General features: G+C 38.1%; 1 protein-coding gene across 4 annotated transcripts in view; it reads right to left on the bottom strand.

The window, feature by feature from the left end:
* LOC140489255 (activating transcription factor 7-interacting protein 1-like) overlaps positions 1–20,009 on the bottom strand; it is a 184,702-nt gene that overhangs the window by 14,463 nt on the left and 150,230 nt on the right. For 3 of the 4 annotated variants that reach the window (XM_072588615.1, XM_072588616.1, XM_072588618.1), the window contains 2 exons: positions 3,162–3,240; positions 232–468 (listed from right to left, as the gene is read on the bottom strand). In XM_072588615.1, coding sequence (XP_072444716.1) covers positions 232–468; positions 3,162–3,240 — 316 coding nt within the window. The remainder of the gene's footprint in view (positions 1–231; positions 469–3,161; positions 3,241–20,009) is intronic. The other variant, XM_072588617.1, reaches the window with a different exon arrangement.

The raw sequence follows: 20,009 nt of genomic DNA, 5'->3' as shown, positions 1-20,009 counted from the left end.
AATGATCAGGAAAGTGAAGAAACCACTGCCCTCTTCAAATACTTCCATAGGATCTTTTCTATCCACCGGTGCTGTTTAAAATCTCATCCTAAAGATTCAACCTTTGATGATGCAGCTCTTCCTCAGTGCTCTACTTAAGAATCAGTTTAGATAAATTCCCAGCCCTTCTCAATCTTACCACTAAAGCTGGATATGATTGGAAATTCTGACCATTATTACTGATTCCAGTACCTGTTTGTACTCTACCTGCAGACACACTTTGCACATTGGTAGTTTGCACAGTCAACCCAGTGGTGCCTAGGTTGTTCTGTGGTGCTGGCAAATGGGACTGTGTTGATGTCTGCTGTGGTGAGACTCCCTGGGAAGTTGTAGGTGGTCTGATCTGTGGTTGGACTGTAGGTGGAGATGTCTGCAGCGGAGTTGTTCCCATTGCTCCTTGGTTAGCAGCCGGATTATGTTTCCTGGCATCTGCGCAAAGACATAGTTTAGCAACCATTTTAAACAGAAGCTTATGCACAAATTAATTTAAAAGGATTGTGAACATAAGAATCATATGTTTCATTTCAGGCTGCTTGCCCTCTGTAAATCATCCTACTGTTCTATTTCAGATCTCCCATTCAACAAACATTCTTACCGATATATTGCTTTACCTTCTTTATGCAATCTGATAAACGTGTATTAGAAGGCATTTGGAAACGGAGGAAAAGTTGGAGGCCATTTAGCATCTAAAACTAATCACAATTCAATAAAATCATGATTAGTCTACACTTCTGTATACCTATGGATAACAAAGAATTCTCAGATTTAAAATTAATAATCTGATCATGCAGAAATTGCCATTTGTGGGGAAGAGTGTCCCAAAACTCTACCACATTGTAGGTCGAAGTATTTTGTAATTTCAGTCCTTAAAGGACTGGTTGCAAGTTTCAGATAGTGTCCCCACCTCAGACCTACAGTGACCAGTTAATTTCTCTCCAACTACCCTTGAATCATGAATATCGTTACAGTCTAAATTCCAGGACATACAACCCCAGGTATTGCATAAGCTTATGTTGCAATGTGGAGTTCAGACATCATTCTGCAAATTGATACAGCACACTCAACCAATATCATTACATATTTAAGATTTATTACTCCAAGCAAATCACTGTACAACAGGGACAGTAGCCAGGCTTTTGTAAAGTTACAGCATAACTTCCACTAGCTTGTATTCCAGATCTCCAGATGTAAAAGCCAGATCCCATTAACCTTTCCATCATCAGTCGAAGACTATGAACAGATATAGAAAACAATGTACAAGGAGCTCCAAGCCTCTTTGAACCTCCACTGTTTTTCAATTTTCAGCATTCAAAATATAGAACTTTTGAACTTGTTTTTCTAATTCCCTTACTATGTAAATAGCTCTTTTACACTTCCAACTGTACACATTATAATGCTACCTATCTTTGTCTCATCAGTAAATTTGGATATATGGCTTTCTATCACAAAGGTGATGGTGTAGCCCCAACATTGTTTGCAACAGAACACTAGTCACCTCTTGCCATGTAGAATACTTGCTGTTATGGGCCAGACCAGACCCCTTTAAAATATATTTAGGTGGTAACCTAGACCCTAACTGTCTCTTATTTTAAAAAAGGTAAGTGGGAGATACTGCGTTCCAGGTGAAATTCAATTGGTCATGCTATCAAATTTAAAGCATAACACACTTTATTCATCCACTACGGTTAAAATACAAAAAAAGGGGGAGAAATTGGAATAACTTAACTCTATTTGAAAACTTAGAGCAATAGATACAGTAACTATTATTAACTGTTCCAATATAGTAACATTACAAAAACACCCTTGGCAAAAGGGAGATTCAGAAAACATGGTCTTACATGCAGTTCTCTTTTCCAGGAAGAAAGGGCATCACTAGACAATTCTGAAAGGGACAGAGAACCCCAGCTTTCAGCTATAACTGAAAAGGGGAAAATGCAACTTTCACTTCAAGACCCGATGGCACCGCCGAGAGCTAACCCTAAAACCCCTGGCTCAGTGGGAACTCAACACCACCCATTCCCACTTTTAAAAACCTCCGACGCTACACAAGTTGTTTATCTTCTCTGACTACTCGAAGCATCTCCTCAATCTGTTTCTAAAATAAACTAGGACAAAACACACCTCTTAAAACCATAGCATCATCACACTGCCCATTATCTTTCCTCCTGATGTCCTATCACCAGTCAATTTTCAAACCACATCAATAGCTTTCCTTCAATTCCATGGGCTTCAACTTTAGCCAGTCTCTCATGATGGACCTTTCCAACTGCCTTCTGGAAGGTCGCATAAATAACATCCATACTTCCTCCTGTCCATTAGTTTGATCAGCTTTTCAAAAGAGAAATTTCACATTTGTCAGGCATGATTTTTTTTTCAAAAAAATTCAAGTTAGTTCTCACTGGTCAGCTGAAAATTTTCAACATGTATGGTCAACATGGAACTTTAATTATAAAGTTGACTAATTTCCAAGAGATTGGTCTAGGATATCAGCAATGTATCTTACCAAATTCAAAACAGCTTCTTCCTTTGTTGACTAAAGCATAATGTTCCAGAAACTATCCTAGCCAGATTCAACAAATTCACCACACTTTGCCATGTGCTAGCCTGCTGCCAAAAATCTGAATGCAAGTTAAAAATCTCTGCTGTACACTTGTCTAATCTCAGAATTTAATTAATCTACCATTACATAATTGCTATCAGTGGGGTTTATACACAAGTCAACAAGTCAATCAGTTTGCGTTGCTTAATTCTACCTGCTGATATGTACTCTTGAAAAGAACTTATCCTTAAGCACTAAAGCTCCTCAAGAATACTGAACTGAAGCTACTGGTTGAACAGAATCAGAACAGTTAAAATGCAATACCAAGACAATCTCCATTGAAAACAGGAATGAATAATACAACTATAAAGAGGAAGGTAAATTCATCCAAAGAGGAGATAAATATTTATTCCTTCCTTTAACAAGTATTTGCACTATACCAGGTAAGCAGCTTTGCAAGTTAATCTAGAGTATGTATCAATTACAGGTGAAGTTTGAAGATTTGACTCAAGTAATGTTACATCACATGTTAAATATAACAAGTTGTTGGAGGAAGGTGGAGAAATATTACATGGGTCCATACCTTGGGCAGTCACATCATCCTCATCATCACCAGTCAAGTCAATGACAGCTCCCATGTCACTTCCTCCTGTCTTTGCACTCTGAAAGAAAAAACTGCTGTTTTGCAATGGCATTCCTCTATTCGCGATGGGCTACATTAACAACATGTGGTCACATCACTAAATACAGACCTTTGACTGGTATGAATTATACTGTTGCTTTTCATCATTGTCTACTGGTTAATCTTAAAAATCCAGCCAGTGACTATTTCATTTTTCCATAACTTTAACACTAATTAACAGTGCATCAAATCATGAAATAAAACACTAACACCAGTGAATGCCTAGAATTCTGCAAGTCTTACCTGTCTATTGATAAGGAGATAGTGATTAAAGCATGACTAAGGATTAAACAACACCAGTGCAAATTTACAGCTGCGGCAATGGAACCATTTTCTTGGTTGTCAGTCAATCCCTGGAACTGGAACTTTCAATGTTTTCTGGAGCTCCAGTATCTACAATCAAGGCAAGTCAGAGGCAACTCCCACCAAAATATCTTGATGCTTGAGGTCAGAAAACCAGCAATCCCATGAGCAGATCAGAAATGACATGGAAACCTCGAGCGGAGGTGGCAGATATGCCTGTTGGAATTTAAAACTGAGTCATAACCTAACAAGGCCTGTGTATAACTACAGCAGCCTCTCAAATCTAACCAATGCAAATGGCAGCACTGTTGCATGGAAGTGAAGCAGGGACACATGGTATTTCTTAAAAAAAAACAGCTTAAGAGAAACCAAAAACGTGTTGGCTTTAATATTTGGGGTGATGTTGGCTCCCAGACTCTTAGTTCTGCCTTGCCACTGCACCCCTTCCAATTCCTCCAATGCCTCTCGTAGAGCAATGCTTATTCAACATCGAGCATCGGATGAACAGAAATTCCTATTGATTAAATATTTGACAAGACCAAAGACCAAAGCCATTGTCTGAAACTTAATCCATGTCGTTGACTACTCCTGATAACTAATGTCCCCCTGGCTGGTCTCCCATCTTACACTATCCGTAAATGTGGGGTTATTCAAAGCTTTATTCACATGTAGATTTTAATTAACCTATTCAGACAAGCTATTATACATAGGTGGGACTTGAACCTGGACGTTCCTAAAAGATCCATAAACACTTGAGTGTTCAGTGACTCAAAGCCTGGCATTGTTTAGATTTTCAAACCCGCTCCAAGGCCTTATTCTCTCTCTACCCACCATCCTCACACTATAGCCCTACACAAACTCTTCCACACCTCACTGATCTATGCAATTCAGTTTTGGCCTTCTGTGCATTGTCAGTTTTCATAATGGTCATCAGTGGAAGAATTACTTTGTCTGAGACCTTAACCTATAGAATTCCTTCCCCTAAAACCCTCTTCTTTAAGACACTCCTTAGATTCCTTATCTTAATCTTTAACACAGCTTGTCAAATAATATCGCCCCTCTGCCAAGTGATCTGAATGATTTTTATGTTAAAAGGCACTACCTATGTATAAAAAGTGTAGAAGTTGAAAGTGTGAAAAGAAATTCTAAAAATGGAGAAAAATGAATTAATACATATAACCTGAGCAAAATGGGGAATAAAAGAAACACTGAAGTGCACAGACGAGATGGTTACCACAGACAGTTCGCCCATTCTCTTAAGGTGTCCTCAATGACTTCAGCAGAATAGCCACAGGAAATAAAGTCATTCAGGAGAACTTACTTTGACGTGTCTACAGTTGTTTGAGAATGGAATTACCGATAGCAAATTCTGAATCATTGTCTGCCTTTGAATAAGGGATTACTGATCATCTTCATGTTGGTCAAATTGGAAGATTTCAAGGTAACTGAAACCTCTGATCACAGGGGTGACAGTCAGGGGAACAATCAAAATTAGCTTGATAGGAATGTAATGAAGTGTCAGATAATTGCAGTAATTTATTTCATTAGTGATTTCACAGAAATAAAGTTAAATTGTAAAAAAAATCATGCCTGAGCAACAGTCAACAAAAACAGTACTATAACATTTTGTTATTTTTCATATTACAGTAACAGGCTTATTTTGCACTGGAAACAGTTCTGCAGCTAACTTCCAGCTTGGCACTGTATGGGGGAGGGGGGGGGGGGGGTCAGGCAATTATAGTTTGTTCCTGCAGATTAGGTCTGTTGAAATCACAAGAAATGGAAAATCATCATAAGTGAAATTACAAATGTAGGTTGATGGGAGGCAAAGTCTTCAAGAAGAAATTCTGGTTGCAGCATTTACGTCTTCCCAAAATGGGTGGAGTTCGTGGATTTCTGTCTAAGTTGTAGAGCAGGTTAGAATTTCTGATAGATGGCTTACACCATATGTAGCACTAAAATGCTTTTGTTGTTGCCCTTCAATTGCAACTTGGTGCTTGCCTTTGACATGCTTCAGGTTGCAGGATTGGGTACGTTTAGTGATGCCCTTCAGATCCCTTTAAAAAAAAAATCAAAAACACTACTTCTCTTACTCTCATCTTGCATTTAAATACAAGTTTAACCTTCCAATGGTCAAGGCTAAAAATACAAAGATTTCTTAAAACAGACCAATAAGCATAATTAAATGTAACCAATGTAGGATGTTCTAGAACCAAGGTTGGGGGGTGGGGGGGGGAAGCGCAATGGAAGAGGGGGTCATGGCTCAAGGATACAGGATAGACCATTTAGGACAGAAATAAAAAGGAGAAATTTTTTTCATCGAGTGATGTACATTTAGAATTTTTGCCAGAGAAAGCAGTTGAGCCAAAACATTAACGCTTTCAAGGAGTTTGATATCGTTCTTAGACCTAAAAGGATTAGAGTATGGGGAGAATGTGGGACAGGGTACGAAGTTGGATGAGCAGCCACAATCAAACTGAATTACGAAGCTGGCTCAAAAAGGGCTGAACAGTCTATTCCTGGTACTATTTTCCAAGTTTCTAGGATTCTGGAATTGGTGCCTTTGCTGTTTATTCGTCATATGATAGAACAAAACAGAAGTTCATTTGGTGTAGAAGGTTAAGAACCTTGAATGGTTTTCCTCTACTCCTGACATCAGTGTCCATGAGACAATTCATCCAACTCCATTTCCAGGATAAAAAATGTCAGAAGATATATTACGTCTTTAAGAATCCAGCAGCAAACCTGCACCCCTGATTGGTGAAACCTGAATAAAAAAAATACCCAAAACAAAGGTCTCACTGACCCCAAGAATAGGCTTTATATGTGTATGTATTGCAAGTACAACAGATCAGCCAGACTGATTCTTGGTGAGCATTTCATTTTGATTACATTTTATACCAACATGTTCATTTTTAATGATCATATTTGCAGACAGTCCAAACCCCTTTGGTTCTCCATTTCCAGAAACCTGTCATTATAGAAGGAAATTCTGTAACACTCTTGGTTCAAAACTGGACCCACTTTGAACTCCATGGGCCCTGATCTTACCTACTAAAACAACACACCTTCCTGCTCCTATCTGCTCACTTTAATATAATACTCAAAATATAATATCATCTCTAAAGTTGGATGTGCAACTTCATTCTTTCATCCAAAGTGCTATTTTGCATAAATTATCTGGGGAACACCCTCATTCTTCCAAAGCATTGTCTATTATCTCCAAGTCCTGTTGCCCAAATAATAGCCAACCTATTTACAAGGTTATCACACTTTCCTTACACACTGATTCCTATTCAAATCTTACACGGACTCTTGATAGCTGCCTTCTGGAAGTTCACATAGAAAACATCAACAGACATTTTCTTATCCACCTAGTTAATGATCCTAAAAGTAGTCAATTAGGTTATACAGACAGGATTCATACTTTAATCAAATCTCCAGTACAGATACTGGCCAACTGGTCTATTCTGTGGTTTATGCTCCACATGAGCCTACTTCACCTAACTTGGTCTGCTTAGCTTTTATTCAAATAGCTTATCATGCTATTGACACATGATAGTGAGCTCCCCATTAGCACTTCGGTTGAAGAAAATTCTCCTGAAGTCCCAATGGATTTATTAACGTGCATAACCTCTAGTTTTGGGCTTCTGTGATCAGCTTACCCTTGCACAAATACTCAGTGATAATTGTGCAAGTGATCGATGACTTCAATAAATTTCCAGTTAATTTCCCTGTATAAGCGTGATTGGTCTGTACATTTTTGGCTTTTCACTCATCTCATGAGAAAGCTTGTACTTTTCCAATCTGAAGACATGTCTACCAGATCCAGAGAGCTTGAAAAGTCATTTATGACTAATGTATCCAAAATTTTCAATTACTTTAGAAAACTAGGAAGCTAGGTTAAAAAAATGCACCTTAAATTTTCTCCATTACTGTGTTTTCTAAACAAAAAGATTCCTCGCTTTAACTTATGCTGGGGTCCCCTTCTACTGCAGATATTTTGCCCTCTTCTCTCAGCATGAAAACTGATACAAAATATTCATTTAATAAGCTTGCCATTTTCTTATCTATTATCAACCTTCCTGCAGCTTTTTTAAACAACCCACATATTTCTATATTGTTCTCCAACTCTTTATAAAATATTATATAGCTTTTTTGTATCTTCTGGAAGCATTCATGCATGTGGTCTGAGACTACTGTAATATTCCCATAGTGGCACAGACAAACTACAATCGGTTCTGATATAATGCGATAGCTCCATTCTTGTGATCACATATTATAAGAAAATTGTCCAATAGTCACGCCACTTAAACTAATGGGTACCGAATTGCGTTATAGTCAATAGCGGTAAGGAAAGCTTGCATTCTATAAGTGTAATTTCTTCAATTGCGTTAAAGCCAATTCGCGTTGAAGAAATGTGCATTATAGCAGAACCGACTGTATAATGAAAGCATACATTGTAAGTAGATGGCCCTTGGCTAGTTGCAAAAAGGAATGGCTTACTACAGTTGAAACCTATGGTCATTTTAGCTTATAATTTGGTAACATCTTTGTCAGTTAATATTATATGCAAGTGCAGAAGGAGGCTTAATTTAGATTTTAAGTCGTGGCCAATGCAGCTTCTGTACATTCAGTTACCATAAAACAGATGTTGCAATATTTTATAGGAACAGGAATGTTACACAGTACAAAGTAGTGGTATTCTGCTCAGGTGTGCATTGCTTTTAGTCTAGAATGTCTAATTTTAAACAAATACCATTCAGTATAAAAAGGTCAGAACTTTTAGAGTTTGCAATACTTTCATCAGTTTCTTGCTGCAGAATTAAAAGTATCCAGTAAGATTTTGTAAGTTTTTGTAAGGTAAGCTTTCTATGATTTCTCATGAAAAAAGTACACTGCCTGAATTATCGTGTTTATGCTTGTATTAGATGTAAATTTTTCCAAACTGATTGACTGCATCCCTTTTGTCTGATGCTAGGATAATAGCAATGGTGCTATAGGATTAACAGTACTTCAAACAACTACGTCTGCTTGCAATCAGACCCTGTTTTGAAGGACTTATCCAGTTATAACCATCAGTTTGTGATGTAATGAGGTAATGAGGAAATCAGGAATCAGTAACTAGCACTCATCACAACCCTATAACTCACCCACTTCAAAGAGTAAAATTCTATAATTTTCTTGTTTAAAAAAACCCTTTGCAAATTCTGTCTGCAGGAGAAGCTGAACTGCATGATTATACAGCAGCTTGTTGTTATACAAAAGAATACAAAACCAACCACAATTAGTCAACAGCTTGTTCAAACTTCAGCATGGTGATTCTGCATATTGCTGGGGTGTGGATGGATGCTTGGAATCCAATTACGCAACTGGACTTTAAATAGCATCACTAGAAATGGAAGCTTTGAGGGCACTGGGAAGTGCTTTGAGAAGAGACAGTGGTGCTGTATGGTTATGTCTAGTAACATACTTTACAACTCTCCCATTCCTTAACATGAGCTGTTTTAAAGTGCAAGGAGATAGAGATGGAAGGAGAAGACAACCAAGAAGAGTAACTGCAGCTTCCAGTTTCAAGGGAAAATGAAGTGGATTGAAAGTTAAGAGTACAATGAAATAGGTTTAAAAATGCAAATCATTCAACAGTGCTGCAGTCAAAACTGTCCATCTTGTGATAATGAAAAAGTATTTTTTCAATGAGAGATGGATAAACAACCGGAGATTGTCAAAACTGGTGCAAGAACCAGAAATGATATGAAATTTCTTTTCATTCGAAACGCAGCAAGTTGCAGTTTGAAATGTGATTTCTGAAAAGCTGAAGGAAGGAAACTTGAGTAATTTAAAAAAAGAGTTAGATTAAAAAATTTCCAGGTTGCAGGAAAATATAACCAAAAGTGGGCACAGGCATAATGTGTTAAATGGTAATTTTATTTTCATTATTCTGTTTTTCTGAATTGATTATAATGGAAGCATAAAAACAGTACTTAAGAGTTTCCATAGGCTCATGGAAACTGAAATATTTTCTTTTTATGGACAAATTGTGGGTTATTTATGTCCAGATGAGGTTACATATGTGATGTTTAGAGAATCTCAGCTAGGAAATTGTAGAAGTAGTGCCATAAATTGCCTGCATGTCCCTCAACTGGGGGTCAGGGGCCGAAAGTGTAGCAGCCATACAAATTTGCCAATCACCATTCACTGAATCTTCTAGAAAAAGAAATGTGTGGGTGTAGTCACGGAGGATAGGATTGAGTTGCAATGAGCTCTGGAATTTCACAAATCTTACCAATGGAGGGAGTTACCAACAAACCACTTGCACGTGTTAAACCAAATTCCACAACATTACAGCATTCTCAGTAGAGGAAATGAAATGGGAGGGAAGATGACTGGTAAAGGGGAGGATGTTACTAAGTCATTAGAAGGAACTTCAAGCTCTCACCATTCACTACAAGATATTTTCCTAATCTGAAGGAGGATCAGTGGACATGAAATGTCAACTCCAATTCCTCTCCATAGATGCGGCCAGATCTGTGGAGGAGTTTTTCTAGTAAATTTGTTTTTATTTGCATGTTCCTAGTCAATTTTTCTGTTGAGAGGGGTTATTACACAACCTCTAGGGGAGGTGGGGCTTGAATCCAGGCCTCTTTGGCTCAGAGATAGGGACATTATGACTGCCAGAAGAGCCCTCCCATTTGATGCAAATAGAATTTTGGCAATTAAGCAAATCTGGAACCAACACTTATGCAACAATTAATCATGTTCAAAATAAAGTTTTAAAATCCACAAAGTGTTACAACTTCGTTTATTTGAACAAAGATATTCTGCTGTACCATTTATCATTTCAATGAGGCTACAGTGTTGACTGGATTTACACTGAATAGGAGCATCTGAAGTGAGAAATTAACAGCTAAGCACTGCAGTCCATATACCTCAGTAGCCTGGGCCCACAATATATGATGGATTACAATCTATGCACAGAGAGGATGCAGAATAAATTGGAGCATGTCAGTGTAATGCAACGTATATATCATACACAAACCACAGTAAGGCTTAGTTTATCACAATAATGCAGCTCTTACACTGAAATAATGACAAAGCAGCCAGTACTGACACAAGGAACAATTTGTTTTCTCAACAACACTGGAGACAGAGCGCACTAACAACGGTAAAGCAGAAAAGATTAAAGCAGAAACTGACAGCTGCACATAGTAGAGCTAGCTGAGGATGAAGTGAAATTGAGGTTAAAGCAGATTAAAGTGCAAGTGATAAGATAAACAAATATTAGAAATCTAAAGCGCAACAATGCAGAATCTACACTACATGAGAATGGAGAGTAAACTGCTAAACACAAACGTGGCAGCGCTCTCACTGGGGCATGACAATGTTTCTTAACCCCACTGGTCACTCAACCCACAATGCCATTTAAATCTCAGTTTGCAACGTTGTTATTGTACCATATTAACCAAATGTGAATGACTTTTGAATAATTTGATATTTATAAACTATTGAAGATATTGGAAGTTACTTTTGGCAGAGCAGTGGGGGTCTCTAATGATTCTGGGTAAATGGCCCCATGGAAGCACATTCTATCAATGAGTTGGATGCACACAATAGAAGGAAAGGAACTGACTGAAGCACAAGAAGAAACATAGAATACAGCAGTCACAGGAAAGCCAAAATATACAGTAAACTCCTCAACAGACTTGAGGAATGAATGCTGATCCAAGAGTTGCTTGTAGCCAAGTTAGCCCCCAGTTCCACAGTAGGGAGTTACAAAAACACCCACTATTGGCTATTGCCCTCAGTTTAGGCTTAAAATACTTGAGATAAATTGCACTCAAAAGTATTTTTTGACCAGTGAAGGATATTAAGCACAAGGCCTCATTCAGTGTTTAACAAGAATTGCACAACACTGATCAGCCAAATAAATCAAAGCCTTGCACTTTTATTCCATTCCCTAATGGTCACAAAACATTTGTATGTTAATTAGTAGTTTACAACTGCCACATTACAGACACACAAGGAGGGAGATTATTAAATAATCTGACAGCCTTCCAGATTTGAGGACTTTCATTTTTCAAAAAGATGCACAGTGTTTTGAAAGTCAGTTTCACTGAAAAGTAAAGAATCCATTATGTTGCAGCTCACATTTCATTCAGAAACACTTAACTTCTTTGCAGTTTTCATTCACAGTCAATCCATCAGCTCATATTTGCATTCCCAAAAACACTAACAGTAAGAGTAACATATTATATAACGCCATGGTCACATGTGCAAAATCTGAATGGTAAGAATCTATGCATTATTTAGAATAATGCAATGCTCCTTCATGTTCATTTTAAAACAATCGCCACCTGCTGAGTTCATTACAAAAGTTACACAAAAAAAAGCATTTACAATAAAAAGGCACACTCCTCCTAAAGTGGCCACTGCCAGTATTCTTGCTCCATAACCCCAAATTGGTGTTAATCATTGATGGTACCGTTTAAGCTTAAAGAATTTTTAAAAATACATTGAACTGTGGCAGATTAGAAATTACTAGGCAAAACTTCAAATATTCAGTTCTTGCCCACTTCATTGCCAAATACACCACAGATTTGAGAGAAAATTCTCATTTAAACAATATAGATAATAACAGAAGTACAACAGATGCTCATAGGCGTTATATAATAGCAATAATGAACCAAAGGTGTATATTGTTGAAAATACTGTTTCTTCCATTATCCAGGTTTTCTAAACTCATTTTAAAAATGTCAAAACACAATCATAGTAGTGGTACAGATATTGAATATTGGGCAATAACTTCTTCCTTTTGATCACAGAAGACTGTAGAAGTCCACTGATAGAGTGAAAATGAAATGTTGCTCATCCAGTTTGGTATCAAAAATCAATTTAAATCTTACTGGATGGAAGTGATCTCTGGGAATATAAGTCCAAGGGTGGAAAATATTACTTGCTCTCCAGTTTCATCCCCCAAAAATTTGTCTAACTATTATGCGGTCTTTGGATATGAAGTCAGATCCATAAAAATTGTGGCAACAGCATGAACTTGTACACTCTTCCCAATTCCTTTATCAGACAGTAACATGAATGAATGAAATGTGCTGACATCGAAATCTGGGTTTTATGCAACATTTCTGATGCCAATACAAGTAAACCAGTTAAGGGATACAAAGCATACTCAGCACATTAAAAAATCAGACTAATAGAGTCATAGAGGTGTACAGCATGGAAACAACTCGCCCATGCCGACCAGATATCCCAACCCACCGTTTAGTCAAAGTTTTGTTGGAGGATTCAGTTTGATTTTACAAAAATAATTAGAAATGGAAGGCCTAGTACAATCCAAGACTGCTTATTTAGAAGGAAAACTGTAAAAGAAACAATTTTCATAACATGGGGACTTTTCACAACTTGGTGGTGTAACAGATTTGATCTTTGACAATTTTTAAAAGAATGAACTTGGCTCAGCTTGTTTAAAAAACTTTTAACAGTAATGTACATTTGGATGATAAGTACGTAAAGCTACAGTAAGAGGATATTGACCCGTGCAGGATGCTCTTTGCAGACCACTGCATTAACTTCTGTATGAGTGCTTCAAGATCTTATAACACTTAGTTGTTTGCTCTGGATTATGATTAGAACATAAAGAAAAATAACTTAACCTACACTTACTTAATATGCACTAGATTGTATTAACATTGCAATGAATTTCCTGTAAACTAATTCTTAAGGCTCTGATGTCCTGCTCAGGTCAATGGTCCTCCTTGAGTGTCCATAATTAGCCACAGTTAAGGAGGGTCTGTAAACATTTGCGTGCTCACTAAACCAAAAGTATATTGCATAAGACATTATATAAGCAGGTGAGGTTCTACTGGCTAATATACACCTTCTTATTCATTATGAATGTGTTAAGAAACATTACAATACATATAATTTGCTCTGAGCTCACTCATTAAAATAAAAGCTGGCAACAAAATCACTAAAGCAGTGTGTGGGTAGAAAAAAAAAGTTACAAAAAGCAAGCCATTTTTCATCATTAACTCCTCAATGTCATCAGATTTTTGTTTTTGGTGACTGAAGTAGCATTTCGCAGGAGTTTAGAACACATGAAAATTCTGAACCTCTATTTAGGACGAGTGATGAGTGTACAAATTACTTTTCCTCAACCAATAAAATTCATTAACTCACCATCTAGAATAATTCAATTGTTTACTACAACCTGGATATTGTCAATGTAGTGAACATTTGCACACAGCAATTCCTCATTACTCTCGTAACATTATGCACAATGCCCAAAATTTAGAAAATATATTTGAGATGTGTCCATCTGGAAAAGTTAACTTGTCTACACTCCACAGATGCTGCCTGACCAGAGTAATACATTGGTTTCTGCTTCTGGTCTAGATTAAATTATATCAACAATAACTAGTATAGCTAAATAATTTAATCCCTAATAAAGGACCTCCCTGCAGTTTAAGTACAGAAAGCTCTAGAGCACAGTAGAAGCCTCTTGGAGTGCGAGTGTAATCTCCAGCTAAAAGAGATATGTTACAGTACAGCACTGGCTACAGAACAGTCTCACAACCTAGAGCTTAAAAGTTCAGAGCCCACCATGGCAAGCTACATAAAAAAATGAAACAGTTATCTGATGATATCCTGGATTATCAAAATAAAACAACAGGTCAATGTCATATGGGAAGTGCATTTACCATCCCTTTTCTTCAGGTTCTCTAGTCCCAATTTACACAATTGGCAACTAGTCAGCAAACCATTCAGTTGCAGAAAGTAGTGCCACACTGCCACCATTTTCTCAGGGCAAAGAGGCCCTGTTAATATCTCCATATCAAGAAATAAATAAAAAAGTACTCAGGTTGGGAAACCATTTTCAGATTGGGAAACCATTTTCAGAGCACCATATTTTCGAAGAATCTAAAAACCCTGCTTATTACACTTGCCTGTGTTCAATTAGTTGAAGGCAAAGTACTATGGAAGCTGAAGATCTGAACTAAAGACAGAATTATTGGAAAAAATTCAGCCAATTTGGCAGAATGAGATAAAAGCAGAGTTAAACATCTCATATCCAATCTGACTGCTTCAGAACTGAGCGCAGCTGGTAAATAACTTCAATCTTTTGCCAAAAGGAAGATAGAACGTCTTCCCATACAACTTCAGATAGTGAGACTTTTGCCCCTTTACCACCTCCTTCCTCACTATCCAAGATTCAAGACACCTTCTAGGTGAAGCGGTTTACTTGCACGACTTTCAATCTGTTGTAGTTGCTTCTCACAAGTATAGTCACCTCTACAACAGCAAGGCAAAATACTTGGTGACTGCTTTATGGAACACCTATGCTGTCGGAGAATGACTCCAACCTCCCTGCTACTTAACACTTCAATACGGCAGTTTGCTCTCAAGTGAATGTTTCTGTTTGAGACCTGCTGCTGCGCTTCAGTCAAGCTCAATGCAAGCTGAAAGTTCAGTAGCTTATTCCCCAATCAGGTACCTTATAGCCATCAGTACTCAACAGTGAATTTAACAATGTCAGAGCATGCACAAAGTCCTCCATTTTGATTACATACCATTCCTCCCCTAGTCCCTCGCCTGGGAGTGTTTGCTGTTAACACAGGTGACCTATTTTCTACTATGGACACATACCATAACACCTATTTGCATGTATATTTGTCTATTTTTCCAAAACCCTCACCATTTATTGCACATGCTCCTCCTCCTTACAACAGCATGAAAATCATTTTCCAGCCCCTTCAGATCCGAAGAATTATATCAGGTCTCAAAATTGTTTAACTGTTTTTCTCTCTCCTCAGATGATGTCAGGCCTGCTGAGTTTCTTGATCACTTTGCTAAATTTTGTCCCTGTAACTGCCACAGTAAACAGCCAAATAACACCCCACCAGTCTACTCTCAATCATCAGTAAAAGTGATGGAATGTGTCAGCGACAGTACTATCAAGCAGCACCTGCTCAGTGACACCCAGTTTGGGTTCCGCCAGGGCCACTCCGCTCCTAACCTCTTTACGGACTTGGTTCAAACATGGGCACAAAATTGCTGAATTTCAGAGGTGAGGCAAGAGTGACAGACCTTGACATCATCTGACTGAATGTGGCATCAAGGAGATATTGGGGTGCAAACCCACTGCTGGTTGGAGTCATATCTGGCACATAGGAAGAGGAGTAATGAGTGAGGTTGTTGAAGGTTAGTATTCTCAGTTCCAAGATATCCCTGCATGTATTTCACATGGTAAGTGTCCTCAGCCCGAACATCTTCAGCTGCTTCAAATGATCTTCTCTCAATCAGAAGGTGAAAGTGGCAGAAAGTGGCAATCAACAACACCATTCATGCCTCCTCAGATACTGAAGCAGTTTGTGTTCTAAAATCAACATGATCCTGACAATATCCAGACTTGGACTGACAAGTGGCAAGTAACATTCATACCCACAAATGCCAGATAATGACCACCTCCAGTAAGAGACATTCAGTGGTGTTACCATCACTGAATTCTTACTAGTAACATCCTGGGACTTACCACCAACCAGAAACTCCACTGGACTCAGTGGCTCAAGAGCAGGTCAGCCAATAGGAACAGTGCAGCTGGTAACTCACCTTTCAACTCCCTAAAACTTGTCTGCCGTACACAAGATGGAAGCCAGAAGTATGATGGAATACTCCCTACTTGCCTGGATGGGTGCAGCTCCATCAAAACAAGATGCTCGACACCATCCAAGACAAAAGTAGTCTGCTTGACTGGCACCACATCCACAAGCAACCAATCCCTCCACCACCAACACTCAGTAGCATGGTGTGTACTAACAAAGGATGCACTGCAGAAATTCCTGAGACAGCAACTACCAAAAACACACCTACTTTAATCTCGAAGGATAAGGACAGCAGATACATGGGACCACCACCAGCTGGAAGCACCCCCTTCAAGCCACTCACCATCCTGACTTGGAAATATATCACATCCCTTCAGTGTTGCTGGGTCAAAATCCTGTAATTCCCTCCTTCAGGGCTTTGTGGGTCAACCTACAGCACATGAACTGCAGTGGTTTAAGGCAGCCACTTATCAACACCTTCAAGGGTAACTAGGGACAGGCAATAAATGCTGGCCCAACTAGCGATGCCCACCTCCCACAAATAGATTATTTTTAATAAAGATCAAATCAATGGATTTTATAAAATTGGGACCAAAAGTATGACTTCGAAATGGTGACTAAATTAGATCCACACACCACTTCAATGATTCCAATCCTCTCACCTCTTCGCATGGCTACAGCAGTTCTACAGTCATGCCAAAGGAGAACCAGTACTTTTTATTAACTACAAGGATTTTAGTAGTTACCTGTATCAAATACGGTGGTGGTGGAGGTGGAGGTGGAGGAAGCACGAGAAAGCAAAAGTATGAAAAAGGGAGTGCTAGGATAGAGACAAAATTAACAACTCTGGCTCCCAGATGCAGTTAATGTTTCAGACCAAGATGACCTTGCAAAGGAACCTCAACTTGACATGAAACACATGAACTCTTTCACCACAAATGCTGCTTGATCTGACTTTATTTCATATTTCCAGCATCTATAATTTTTTTAAAAAACTTTTGTGCTTCTGCGTATGTTGAATGTCAAGCCGATAAACAGAAATTAGAACCCTATTTAAACTGAGGGGAAAAAGAAGAAAAAGAGCAAACAATACAAAAAGGAGACTGGCATCTAACAGACGTTCTCCATGGGCATATAAATAATAAACAGGTAGTTTAGAAAGTAAAATGATTATAGACCTGAAAGGATATTGTGCAGAGTTAAGGCTCAGGTGTTAAACGAGTAACTTGACTTCACTACAGGAAGATGCTGTTGAAGTGGAAACACTGAAATAATAACAAAGTGCTTGCAAAACTCAACAGCTCTAGCAGCATCTATGAAAAGAAAATCAGAGTTAATATTTCAGGTTTTCCAAAGATTCATACTGAAATGTTAATTCTGCTTCCCTTGCTCCATAGTTGCTGCCAGAACCAAGTTTCGCTCAATTTTTTTTGGTCATTCTTTGTTGTTTTTATATTCAATCTTCTGACCTGTCACCTTTCTCTGCACAAATATAACACACTGTTTGACACTAAAATTTCTAATTAACCATCATTGGTGGATCTGTCATTTTTAATTTTTTTTTCTACTCAGTGGAAAGTAACTAACATGTACATTCTGAAATATCCCTAAAATGTCTGCTACTGCATCTCTATCCTTGAACCTAATTTGCCAACTTATTTTAGCTAGCCCTGCTTTCACGTTCTCATAACGCATTTAAAACAAAAATTAAGTAATAAGCCTCACACTCATCTTTCAAACTAAATGCACAATGTCATACTATGGGTAATGCAATTTCAGGATACCTTCACCACTCGTGCACATCACTGGGTCTAGTGTAGCTTGCAGTCTGGTCAGCTCCAGAATCCACTGCTCTGAGAAACCATCCAAAAACACGTTCTCAATCCTCAAATCTAGGCTACCTTTCCCTGAATGATTTTTATAATTGTTTTAGATAAAACTTTCCACAAATACCACTGTGCATGTCTGCCAAAAGCTCGTTAGCAGTTTTTGGCTCCTCCACCCTATCATAATATGATTGAACGTGTGTGTGTGTGTGTGCACGTACGTGCGTGTATTATAGAAGCAAGTTTGCAAGAAATACAAAAACAAACTAGTTTCTACAGGTATTCAAAAAAAGGAGGTGGTAAAGTGAGGGGCCCTTGGAGGAAGCAACTGCAGGATTTACAATGGGGAACAGGGAAATTGCAGATAATTTAAATCAATATTTTATATCAGTCAGTGGAGAACTAAGCACCTTAAAGAGAATAGGTAGCAAAGCACTAAGGTAGGAAAGATCTTGTAACAAAGATCTTGTAAGGTAGGAAAGATCATGAGGGACAAGATATTACATAAACTAATGGGACTAAAAGCAGACAGCATGACAATGATCTCCGCCCTTTAAAGGAAGTAGACACTGACATAATGGAAGCAGTGGTCAAAATATTCCAGAACGCAATGGATTCTGAAAGTGTTCTAGCATATCAGAAAACTGCTAATATGACATTCCTGTTCAAGAACAGATGGAAGAAGAAATTCAGCAGGAAACTGTAAGCCAGTGAGTCTAACATCTATCAGAGGAAAAAGCTAGAGTCCATTACTAAGGAAGAGAAAGCAGGGCATTTGGGAAAGGTTATTACAACAGTCAACATTGTTTTTTGAAAGGAAGTCACATTCGGAAAATTTGTCACAGCCCCAAGGATATAAAAAGCAAAACTGATAAAGGTGAACCCAGAACCAGATACAGAATACTTTAATTTTCAGAAGACATTTGATAAGGGGCCACATACAAGATGCTCAAGATAGGAGCTTATGGTATTTATGGGAATGCATTAGCATATATGGAGGATTGGTTAACACAGAAGATAGTGCCAGGATTAATGATTATTTTTCAGGTTTGAAAGATGCAATACTGGAGTGCCACAGGGATCAGTCCTAGGGCCTCAATCATTTACTATCTGTATTAAGGATGTGGGGGGGGGGACTATAATATATTCAAATTTGCTGACAATACAAAAGTTAGGTGGGAAGTCATGCTACAATAAGACAAAAGGAAACTTCAAGGAAATACAGATAGGTTGAATGAGACAGAAGTTAGCAGATGGAGACAAATACAGGAAGTATGAGTTTGTGCATTATGGAAGGAAAAATCAAAGAGCAGATGATTATTGAAATATGGACTCCAAAGAAATGCAGCACAGCAGAATTTAGGTATTCCTCTACAATGCAACAAAGATAGCATGCAGGTGCACTAAGCAAAATTGCTAGGAGGTTCAGTTTAATAACAGGGGAAGTCTTGTTGCAATTGTACAGTGTTGGTGGGGTTACATCTACAGTACTGTGTAGAGTTTCAGTGCCTGTATTTAAAAAATATACAGGCATTGGAGGCTATTTAAAAAAAAATTCACTAGGCTGATTTTTGGGATGAAGAGGTCAACTTATTATAATAAAGGCCATTCTTGATATGTTTGGCCTTTATTCAAAGTTTAAGGAATTAGGGATGAGCTTATTAAAACATACAAGATTCCAAGAGGCTTGACACGAAAACTGCTGAGATGATGTTTCCATTGGCGGAAGAATCTCAAACTAGGGAACATAGCTATAGAATAAGGGACATTCATCTAAAACTGAGATGTGAAGGAATTTCTTCTTTCAGAGAATAGTGAATCTGTGGAATTTTTTTTTCCCCCGGAGTGTTATGGAGGCTAGGTCACTGAAAGTATTTAAAAAGAAATATATAGATCTTTGAAATATCAGGGAGTTGACAGGTATACTGAGCTAGCAGGAAAGAAGAGTTGAAGCCTAAGGTACATCAGCCATGATCATGTTGAAATGCAGGACAGGCTTAAGATTC

Source organism: Chiloscyllium punctatum, chromosome 18 (genome assembly GCF_047496795.1).
Source record: "Chiloscyllium punctatum isolate Juve2018m chromosome 18, sChiPun1.3, whole genome shotgun sequence".
Lineage (NCBI taxonomy): Eukaryota > Metazoa > Chordata > Chondrichthyes > Orectolobiformes > Hemiscylliidae > Chiloscyllium > Chiloscyllium punctatum.
This window is presented reverse-complemented; position numbering and strand designations above follow the sequence as displayed.